Source organism: Anguilla anguilla, chromosome 10 (assembly GCF_013347855.1).
Source record: "Anguilla anguilla isolate fAngAng1 chromosome 10, fAngAng1.pri, whole genome shotgun sequence".
Classification (NCBI taxonomy): Eukaryota; Metazoa; Chordata; class Actinopteri; order Anguilliformes; family Anguillidae; genus Anguilla; species Anguilla anguilla.
The window spans coordinates 15,972,543-15,984,466 of NC_049210.1; the positions used below are offsets into that span (position 1 = coordinate 15,972,543).

Below are 11,924 nucleotides of genomic sequence, written 5' to 3' on the forward strand. Positions count from 1 at the left end.
GCATTAGACTGCATTAGTGTTATGAACCCTTTGGTGTCTGGGGGTAAGTTATTTGAATGATTTGGTAGGCTGGTTTGGCAATGCACAACAGTTTTATTTACACAAGAGTGGAAAATACTTCAGGGTGAGCTCAGGCTAGCACAACAAACAAAACCAAAACTATCTTATAATAAAACCAAACTAATCTACCACAAATGAAAAACTACATGGACTAAGTCTCCTTAAACTAACAGATGAAATTCTGATACAAAACAAAATTGCAGCTCAACCCTATGCAAACACATTAACACACAACACACACTACTTTTATTTTCCAACTTTTTTTGCCATGTTTTAATATATTCTTAATTTCATCCCTTTTTCATTCATGTATTTTTTATCAGATGAAAAAACTTTTAGGGATTTGCCAGCCTGGCAGCATAGACCCAGCATTGTTGTGTTTGACGTTGCTTCTCCATTCAGCCTGTGTCAAGTCTTCTAAAAGCCCTGGTCAGCTGTTATCCCGTGGTTATTTTTACCCCCACTCTCTCCCCATCTGCCCCCAGCACAGCTGCACCAAGCCACACTGGGACCACAACACAGAACATCCCATTATCCCACCACAAGCATATGTTCAACACACACTCTGGAGGATGTACAGAGGCTTAGAGTTACACAGTGGATCATATGTTCGACAGGTGCCTGTGTACTGTACTTATAATGTTGTGTATTTCTCTTTTTTTGCTGTTGGTGTATGAACACTTTGTAACTCAAGTGGCTTTGACTAAATATGTGGTTCACAACACAGACTATTTACAACCCTCATGCATGAGCTTTGTTGCATGACAAACCTCTGGACATTTCCCATGTAATTTATTGTCATTTGAACCGCAAGATCAAGAGCCTATAGTTATTTTTCTTCTCAGAAACTTTGGCAGAACTACCTTTCATTATGTAACAGTTACTGTAACTTGTGCATTCTAAACAAAAACTACCAATCCTATGTTGCTGCATAACCTCAGTGAACATTTTTGTGGTGAAAAGTTGGTGAAAATACATCTAGATTCTGACCTTCGCTTACTGGGACCTTACAAGGAATTTCTGGAGAACCCTTGAGACAGAATAACAGACTGGGCAGATGCGATTCTCTGAAGAGGTCACATTTCCTCTCCTTTCTGTATTAGTAAACTGTATCCTTCCGAGTCCGAGCACCCATTCAGTGCACACTATCTTCAACTGTACTGAATGTCATGACCCATACACAGTACCTGGAAAACTGGAAAAAATTTCCACTGGAAGAAATGTTTGTGTGCTACACTTCTAGCATTGTATCTGTGAAAAGCAGTCAGATTTGTGTGGTCTGCCAATAATAAATAATTAGTATTATTTAAGAAATCACAAATAGTTACTTTTAATAAATTTGACAGCATATGCACAAAAAACTCATTTTTACTTTTGAATTCTCGTCATTTGTATTCTGCCAACAGACAAACGAAATACACGCACACACACACACACACGCACATGCTCACACAGACATCGCCTGCAATGGTCTGAGGAGTTAGAGATTTTGTCCCCCTTCTGGAGTCTAAAAGTATACAGTATGCTAATAAATATCAGCACTTCACATATTGTTGATTGGCACTGGAATTCCCGTCCACAATGTGACAGGTTCTGGACAGAAGCTGGCAAGAACAGCGTGGCTCCTGTGGGGGAAAAACAGCTGTCTTGCCACCTGCTGCTTGTCTACATATATAACCTTAGGAGCTCTTTCAGTCTACAGAAATAGTGTTGGGATTCGAATATGACAATAATCGTAACCACAACAAAAACTGTAGAAGGCCCTCCTTTCCAGAGAATTCCATTGGCTTTCTTGTCCTTTCCAGTAATCTTTCAGAGAAAAACAGCCAAAGCACAGTCAATTTGAAGGCTGTGCAACATTTTAAGCACAGAAAAAAAATGCTTCGTCCAACTTCTGAAAAAAAGTTCCCTGTTTTATGATCCATTTTATTGCAGGAGAATGGGGACCATTTGTGGGATGTATTTCTTTTCCATTTCATTGTATAAATCTCACCAGTGCAAGGTTATGAAGGAGGAAACTGCAGGAAAGGGAAATGAAAAGAGGATACATCAGAAGACAATTTGGCAGATTTATTTTCTTGGTGTACCAGTTCTTTTTATAGAGCCCAAAAATGATCCTGAAGTCTGTGAAATGATCAGGAGAATTATGGTGTCAATTTAATGCCAATAATCAGCGCGAGCAGATATTCAATGCGCGAGCACAGAACCACTTTCACGCGTGTAAATTTCAACACCGAGAGTAAAACAATGAGCCGCGCACGAGCTGGTTCTACTCGCTCGCAAAGTATTTCTCCTCGCGCGGAGTAGAATTGATTTTTGTCAGGGTGGGGCGGAGACTTATGCTAATGTGTTCACTGGTATGATTGGTCACTTTAAATACGAAGCCCATACACTTCCTATGCCTTCTAACGCCAATGTTCTTGTTAGCTAAGGGACGTTATGGAGACACAAGTTGTGAGCTGCCTACCGGAGACAATGCAGTGTCATTAAATGTTTATTAATATATGTAATTAAAGCCCCATTCAGATCAGATTTAGCGGGTAATCCCTGGGTTAATGGAATGCCCATTGGTCTCTTGAAACCCAGCATTAAGGTGGGTTAGGGAATGTTTGTGCCAGCCTGACCTAAGCACTTTATGTAGTTTAGATACATTGCATTTCCATAAACTGTTTTGTATTTCAGCATGTTTAAAATATGTCTGATTAAATAGCAGTGCAGAAACCTCCTTAGTGGCTCAGTCAGTAATGGCTCTTACTCTTGCTGTGTGGGTCCTATAGCCAGGTCATCTAGGCTTGGGCCTCAGCTCTTTCATTAGTCATTAGACTATAATCTGGAGCCCACAGTAATTGGACACATTAAGCTACTAGAGGTAGGGTTGGTTTAAGTCAGCCAACATTTTTCAGTTCACTGCTGTATGAGACCCTCCGAGCTGAAATAAGCTCTCTTGTTGTACTGTAAGGCTTTTGGGGTGGAGAACAGTAATTGGCCTGTGCAAGTAGTTGCAGTGGAAGAGCTTCAGTTTCAGTGTGTATTACATTGGCTGCAGGTGGCACAGCAGTCATTTGAGGGATTCAATAATCAATTAATTACAAATAATTATAGAAAGAGCAGTTGGGTGCCTTGTCCTGTTAAGGCACTGTTCCAGTGTGCGGATGGGTCCCACATTCTGGTATGGAATCTAGGCCATGGCAGTTCTCACTGTGAGCATCACAGGAGGATACAGAATTGACCATAGCATCATTTTTGGAAAGAGGGATTCTGACATCTGTTCTAATGGGTATCCAATGGTTGCTTGCTCAAGTTGCACATGAAGTGTCTTCCTCCAACTAGAGTCTGTACAATCTCAACTAGTGGGCTACAGCATGAAAAGAAGGAGTTGTGATGGTTATATGCTTTGAAGAAGAGTATGTGGACTGTTCTATGATTGACAGTGGAGATTGCAGTGCAGCTTGTGAATATGAACTCAGCATTCAAAATTGGAAGAAAAACCAGGAAAACCCATTTAAAATTTAGTTAAACAGAAATGAAATGGCCCTGAGGAGACTAGAATGTAGCAGGTTTATTTGTCTTGCCTTATTTAAGTGCTTAGCTTATTTATTGAAGACAATAGTTGAATTGTATATCTTAAATTGGAATTAAATGGAAAGGTTGGTTTTTAAATAGCTTTAAAACTAAATAGAATATCAAACAGGAATGGAGTTATTTGATACAGGTGAAACTGAGTCCTTGCCTGGATGTTTAGGATTGATTTTTTTTATTTTTTTATCTCTGAAATATAATTTATCTTCAGGAAGAATGTTACTTAACAACAAAAATACAATGTATCCTCATTTGACTACATAGTATCCTGTCTAAAAAAACATAATACTAGAACAGGAAGATGTGCAAAAAGGTGATCCATTTCTGACATGAAATGTTGGCAATACATATTTTCAAACTTGACCTGGGTATGTTTTATAAAAAAGGTGGTATGTTGTTCTTCAAATGAATTTGAGAGTAAATTGACATTTTTTGCTCACAAAGCAATGGGCACACATATAATAAATAAATAAAGTGCGATGTGATTGTACATGTGGCTTTATGTGTAGCTACACTGTGTGTGTGTGTGTGTGTGTGTGTTTTTATAGGTCTTTTAATATTACGTTTGAGTCTTTATGAGCCACAGAAATATCTTTATTTGTCCCATGACTGAAATTCTATCTTCAGGACACCATATCCAGCTAATGAAAGGACAGAGCCAGCATTTTATCCTACTCACTGTCACAGATGACAAACTCTTCCCTGAATGACCAAAAGTGCACCCTGTCTGTTCTGTGTTCTCTTGACTCTGAGATTGCTGTCCTTTGGGGACAAGGGGCAATAACAATAAATAAACAAATGGATAAATCCAATACTACTGGCTGAGGCCATTATGATTATTAAGTTGTTTCTCCATGATGCTATGTCATAATCCAATGGAATCTTTGGTCACAAAAAATTGCCCACACGGGCTCAAATACTGAGTGCTTCGGTGTCGTCACTACCCCCACCCATCTGAGTCAATATCCTTATCTGACTACCCCCACCCATCTGAGTCAATATCCTTATCTGACTACCCCCACCCATCTGAGTCAATATCCTCATCTGATCTCACTGATTCCTCATCTTCGGACTGAGCCTAGGAAGGAACAATTATAAAGTCAGCTATTCTTCTGGAGTGATATAGTTGAGCAGGGCTGTAGGGAGATAAACTTTACATAGCAGAAACCATTTTTTATTGATGCCCTGGCACTTGATTACAGTGCATACATACAGTATATCCAGTATTCACTATATGTTTAAGATTTTCTACAATGTACCACAAATGTCAGAAAGTCACAACCAGACTATTGTGACTTGGTTATCCTTGACTGGATCAACAGACTCACTGTGTGTAACAGCTAAACAATATAATACATGGTTTAAGACTGTGAAAAACATTTCAATTACTGATTAGTGTAATAAATCTATTTCCAATAATACAACTTTGCACACTGTAATTATGCTGTAAATAGCAAACTGTTTATTTGTTTATTGTTTCTGCATTTTTATGTGAGCTGATAGAAACACAATTTCCCAATTCCCCAAGGTTATTTGTATTTTTGTTCTTTTCTATGTTACTCTGTCCTATTTTGCACTAATAATTATACATTTACAATCATATAAGCAATGCATAATTTAAATCTGCTGGCTGGGATATCACACAGAGCGGAATATCCCCATGGAATAACCAAAGATCTGAAATTGTTAGAATTTTCTTGCCATCCTTGGGTCTGGCCTGTTATTCCTGAAGCAGTGAGTCAAACCAGAGAACGCAGCGTTGCAGAGAGGCTGTGTGATGACATCTGAAATTCGGAGGCTCCCTGGCTCCAGCGGAGGTTTATATTGCTTTATCATTACGTTTATCCAACATTAGATCTTATCTGCCACGAGTGGTCATGCATCTCCGCAGCCAAGAAAACGTCCTTCAGCTTTGAATATTTATAAACAGTGCTTAAAATATAATCCTATAATGTATCCAAGCCCATGTGCCCAACTGTCTGGGAAAATACACGTGATTAAAAAGAAACTTGATTCCAGCTGAATCATTTCTGGACAGTACGTACTGAAATTTCTTGATGAGATTTGAAGACCATTTTACACTTTACATTCCATTAATATTCTCAATTACATCCTCCCATATAAATCACCATGTGAAACATCTGTGGATCCCTATGTACAACATCAAAAATAGTTGTTTAGTTTATGTCAAAAAGCATACAAGGCAAAAACACTATTCGTCAAACAACTCCACAGGCACAAGACTGAATTATCTTGATTTGGTCCTTTCAGAATGGGCTGTGTGTATTGCAATCCATTTTTAACCCATCGGTTCGTGCACAAGTCCTATAAATGTGTTGCTCTTCAGCCTTTGTGGGGTTAAATCACACATGTAACAAGAGAGTTGGGCTGAGCTGTAATGCAGTTACACCCATCTCTGTTGTCATGGCGATTGAACCAGGGACTGATCTTTATGTCTGTTTTGAGAAAAGCTTTCCGTGCAGTGCAATATAATCAAGTCAGAAATGTAGAAATTTGTCTCATCCTTGTTGTAACTGAAATTTTACTGTCCCCTTTTCCACTGCAATGTGGCTGTGGCACATTGTGACTAAACAATAAGAGACAAAAGCAAAAAACTATCATTACTATCTCTGGTGAAAATGGGAACATTTTAATAAAACATTGAACATGGTAATACACAATATTGGTTGTGTGTTGAAATGGTTTGTGTGTTCATAACAACTGTGGAGAAATGAAACTACCATTCCTTTGGGAGAAAATGGATGAATGGATCTTCTCATGGAGTAACACCCCAGATGACTAGAAATAGCTTTGAACTCATTAATGAGCTTTTGTTGATTTGGATTACTGAAACACAGTGTGACTGCTTTGTCATTAGTTGGACCATATTGGATGACAGATGCCATGGAGCATGTAGAGTTGGCCTCAGCACTCAAACAGCTGGTGTTGTAAAAACAAATACATCCAGAAATATACAGTAACTGCACATTTAAAGGCAATTATCCTGCTAAGGATTTTAATATATGGGAACTGCTGACTTCTAAGATCTGGCATGTCAACCGATGGCCAAATTTATTAAAATCCCAGAAATAAATAAAGTATATTGGCATTACACCCAAAAGAAATGTTGGTGCTGTTTGACTGTATGACTTTCATACAATTGAATGAATAAGCTTTCTCCAAGCTGCTAGAATTCAGAGCACTGAACAGAGGCAGTAAAACAACAGGACTTTCCTGTATGTGTGCTGACTCCATGGAGACAAGCAAGACCCAGAGGACAGTCCTTTCATTTTGTAGAGGAGAGAGAGAGAGAGAGAGAGAGAGAGAGAGAGAGGTTGTGTTTTTTATTTTGCTGCTTGTAATGGCTTCCTGAAAATAGATTATGAAGCCTATATAACACTATATTTCCTGTTCAGCAATAAATGACATTTTATGGACATGTGCCATATTTCAAATATGCTGTGACCTTTGCATAAAGTTAATACGTGGTCCACAAAGACATTATAGAAGCAGGTACGGACCTTGAACGTTTCCCGAGTGTTTGATGTTAGTGCTAGAAGCTCTATCTATTGTTCAAGTGCTCTTCAGAAATTTTAATCTCTCTCTCAATGACAAAGCTTTGTCACTAAGTATGGCTGTAGTCAACAACACTGATTGAAAGCCCCCTATTGTATAGCTGTGCGCGCAGACTGAACTCATCCATTGCTTTTCTTTCTCGAGAGGCTGTGGGCAAGTGTCGCCAGTTACTTGTTGCAAAATCACCATCACTCGTGTTCACGTCGATCATACGTTATTTACTGAGCAATAAAGGAAGAATGTTTGTCACAGTGCAGTTTGGCGGTAAGTTTTTCGTCGAGCGTTGAGCAGATAATCACTTTGTCACCTTTTTACCAAAAATCCTAGGCGGCTCTCGTTCTGTGTAGTCACAGTGTTGACGCAAACGCGTCAAAGGAAACAGCCTTCCGTAGAAACAGGAAAATAGGCAAGCTTATGGATGTAAAAACGCTTTGGAATCGCAGCTCTTGTTTAATGAGCGATTTTGCAAAAATATAAAGATTAAATGTGACAATATGTGGCCAATTTGCATTAAAAAACTGCGTGTGAAAGTATGATGTAGACTGCAACTTATATTTTTGTATCCACAGAAGGTCACTCAGAAATATTTAATACAAACTGCAGGGTCATAAATTTCATCCACTGCTTGAAGGAGCGATGCAGTCTGGATCCTGAAGGTACTTTCTAGTATAGACGATCTTATCACACGTGAACATTACATGGATTTTGAGGCTAATCTGCATCTCGTAAAGTTCGCCAGCACCTCTATATGGTTTATTTTATGTTAATGATCATTCATAAGGCAGCAATACTAACAGTCGCACGTCTTTAGCATGGATGCCTATGATCTGGAGTGGTAAACAGCTGCCGCTATTTTCTATTGGATGCAGACAAGGGACAGGTTATCTCATAGTTATCTGGCGGTTATCAGGATGATGGTAACTATATCATCAGAATCTGCAGAATGCCGTTTACCTGTCACTTTTTCAGTGTATGCAAATATGGAGTGGAAGTGAGTAAAGATCGTTGGTGATGTGAATTTACAGTGATAGCACCCACCCTCAGGTGGTTGCAGACCTCGTAAATACAACCCTAACATCACCTGCCAAAGATTGTAATTATACAGACCTCACTAGTGTCTTGGTGTCCAATAATATGGCAATATTAGTGTCGCTCTATGGAGGTATATCAAAAGCTGTCTCCAGTTATTCACTAATCATTAAAAGTCACAGGTTTATGTGAGAGAGATGTATGCAAAGGAAACAAGGACACTGTTACTGTTAAGACATACAGGGGATTGGATCTATGTAAACATCACAAAGAAACATGCTTCCTCTCACCCTGAGGGTCTGACCTCCCTGTGTGTGCACAGAGTGTGTGGACTTAGTGGACAAGACAGGGGAGCTGGTGAACTTGAGTGACAGAGAGCAGTCTGCAGAGAGGGCAAACTATCTACTGAGGGAGAGGCATACCTACGTACTCATTCGAGTCACCAGTAAGTAACTTACAGTTTTCTTGTTTGGGGTGTATATGTCTCATGAGGGGTATCATGCCTCTTTTTCTCCGTCTCATGTGTCTCATTCTTTCTTTAAAAACATGAAAATGAGAACCATAATCTCAGAAGATTGAGCTGTTATTAGTGCCTTTTTATGCTATGTTTACACTATGGTCAGCCATAGGCTATAAGCACAATACATCAAATTTGTAATTTTTAGTTTTTGGACACTCAAATACTGTTGAGTTTAGATAAGTGTTTGCCTACTTTTTAAATATAGGAATTCATGATATTCTGAACAGAACCATATGATTCCCTTATTTGCAGACTCACTTTGTTTCAAATTTGGGACCATAGTGAAAGGATGCTGCGAGTTTGTTTATTTCATCCTTTTTTTTTTGTTGTTTATTAATTTCATTTATTTTAAATTGCGTTACATTTAGGGGGCGATGGAACGGAGGGTCATAAATACGAGCCTCTTCTGAAAGACCTGGGGAAGAATTACCCAGAGTTAGCAGGTAAAAAGCCTGCCTCAGCCAGTGCCGTGACTGATGTGCGGGTACAGTCTTCCATCTCTGTCTGCTCCCAACACATTTCTGATAGGGCAGGTGGCAATCTGCTAACTGATGACTGCAGAGTCGGTCATTTTAGAAATGGGAAAAACACTGGCTGATGGAATGCTTCAATAACTGTCACACTTGGGGCCTTTTTATCCTGTGCTGTGGGAATGGCATTGGTAGGGGTGTCTATTGAGTTCAGTATTGCTGCACTGGGAATGATAGGATGTTTTTCATGTGGTTCTAAAAACAGCATGTAAGTCCATTTGAATTATATTGGGGAAGGATGACAGTGAATTGGCAATTTACTTTGCTGTATTGTGGGTAGCCCCCTACTGGCCACTGAAGTACCTGCGAAAATAAACTTGGAGTTGGCTCACAGTGGCTTGCCTGCCTGATATATTTAAAAGCATTTGGCATAATTATAGTTTTTTTTAAAATTAATTAGACATTCCTTACTAGGGGTCCAGGAGTGTGTTTATTAGGTAGCCAACTTTTTAAAATGCGGAAGTCTCTGAAATGAATTAATACAGCATTACATAATATACTCCACACAACACGTATGACAAACTATGACCATGCACTTTTGTTGCATTGTGTAAATTCAAAGCCAACATTTTGGGTGTTAAATAATATTCATATAAAATCAGATATCTGTTTCTTTTAATATTTCTTCAATAAAAGTTTACTTTCTACACTCACACATGCACCACTGTGGACATACAACATTTCATTGTGAGAGCTATATTTACAGTCATTGATCGCACACTCACTTTAGAAACTGGAGAAAGACAGTGTGGCAGATTTAAGCCATTGCATAACTGGTGTTGTTTGTTGGCATGTTCTCCTCACAGACCTTCTGAAGAAGCTGTCAAACCCCCAAAAGGAGAGGGACAAGAGGAGCCTCTCTAGGAGGGGGTGGCCACAGAGGGACACCTCCACCAATCAGTCATCGAGGAGCAAACGTGCCGCCAGCCCCAAGAAGAGTGGCGCTGTCACACTCAGGAACTGACATTGGCCTACGTGGACTACAGAGTGGGGAACTGCGAGCTTGAGGTCACTACTGTGGCGCTGTCTTTGGGATCTCCCATAAAGCAGAAACATCCTCTCTGTGCTCCATTGACAAACTCACTGCCACAGCTGACACACTAAGGAAGGGTTGGTTTTAACGACTAATTTCTTAATCTCTTTGATCTTTTTCTTCTTTCTCATTCCCTCACAAAGTGAATTTCAGATCCTGTATCCTGTCCCTGGTGGTCTCTTGGCAGCAATGGGTCTTTGTGCTCCATGAATAAACCCTAGCTTCACTCCACTGTCTCATTTCATCAATATGCATTGTCTAGCACAAAGATCGGTCTAGTGACTCTGTCTGAATCCATTCCCTCCCAAACAATGTATGTCATAAGAGGACTATTTCTGGCCTTGCTAGTATTTCCTGACTTTGGAGTTCATACATTTTCACTGTGTAACAGTGACCCAACTCACTCGGCTCCCCTCTGTTGACAGTCATTACTTGGCTATATTATTTGTTTTCCTATTGTTTTTGGAATAATATCTGTACTCTCCCCATGCCTCCCAAGCAGTACACCTTAACATTATTGTTCTTTTTTTTCATTCTGTGACCGAAGTGATATATATATATATATCCTTTTTATGTAATAAAAATTTTTTGTTGGAACATTCAGTTACTACTTTTAAAGGATTTATTTATTACATGCACAGTTGGAATCTTGGATTCAATCTATTTTTAAACTGTAAAAGAATGGTCATTGATGTTTCATAGTAATTTTTCACAAATTTGCCCTTTGTGATCAAACTGCAGCAGTGTGTTACAACTGATTGTCTCTATCAGGCACTGTGTGCAATTTAACATGAATAGAAGAAGTATTATGTTCCCTTCACTCTTCCCCTGGACTTACTTGAATTCTTGGTCACATTAAAAAGCTTTTTTTCTCATTTAAATAAATAATCAATTAATATAAAAAAAATAATGGATATATCTACATAAATATTTTAAAATATATATATTCAACAGTGTATGCTGTAAACAGGATATGGTGGAATATTTGGAATTTTTTTGAAATAAAACCAGTAATGGGAATGTGCTTTTTCTCATGGGACTTCACAATAACTTATTTAAACTGAGTTAAATTGTAATCTCTTTGTCTCCACTACCATTGTGTATTTGAGCAACATGCTTTATAAAAATTTCTAGACTCAGGGATCAGTGATCAACTTTTATGGACAGAGGTAAAGATTAATAGAATGTTGTGGCAAGAAAAGAACAGAACAGTTTCTCAAAAGTAAAGAGAAAATCTTTTAATCAAATAAATGAATAAAAATTATACCTTTTTGTTTGGTCAAACATATACAAATCTGAACACTGATGAAAAGCCATACAGGAAATTGTATTTCCAATACATTTTTTCATATTCTAGCTCCCAGTATACTGGAGGTTTTTGCCATGAAAAATGTGGCATTGTGTAAATTTCTTAATTAATTAAGAATGTATCAAATTGTACAATGATCTAACTGCATGCATCATTCATTCAATAATGTGCTCCAAAATAAAGATTCATGTTTGAAAGTGCAGTATCCTTGGTTTGAAGTCCTAGTTGTCAGGAGACCATTTTAACATGTGGGTAGAAATCTTGCTGTAGGCGATATTGAAGTGATAT

General features: G+C 38.6%; 1 protein-coding gene across 2 annotated transcripts; it reads left to right on the forward strand.

The window, feature by feature from the left end:
- The first annotated feature begins 7,301 nt into the window (after nt 1-7,301).
- LOC118237379 (uncharacterized protein C22orf15) lies at nt 7,302-11,351 on the forward strand. Of its 2 annotated transcripts, XM_035436029.1 has the most exons (5): nt 7,316-7,479; nt 7,785-7,871; nt 8,567-8,689; nt 9,133-9,207; nt 10,101-11,351. In XM_035436029.1, exons 1-5 carry the CDS (start codon nt 7,455-7,457, stop codon nt 10,256-10,258), a joined length of 468 nt encoding a protein of 155 aa, XP_035291920.1. In that variant the 5' UTR covers nt 7,316-7,454; the 3' UTR covers nt 10,259-11,351. The 2 variants fall into 2 exon arrangements, with proteins under 2 accessions (XP_035291921.1, XP_035291920.1); XM_035436030.1 differs by lacking the exon at nt 7,785-7,871 and having other exon boundaries at nt 7,302-7,479.
- The last annotated feature ends 573 nt before the right edge of the window (nt 11,352-11,924 follow it).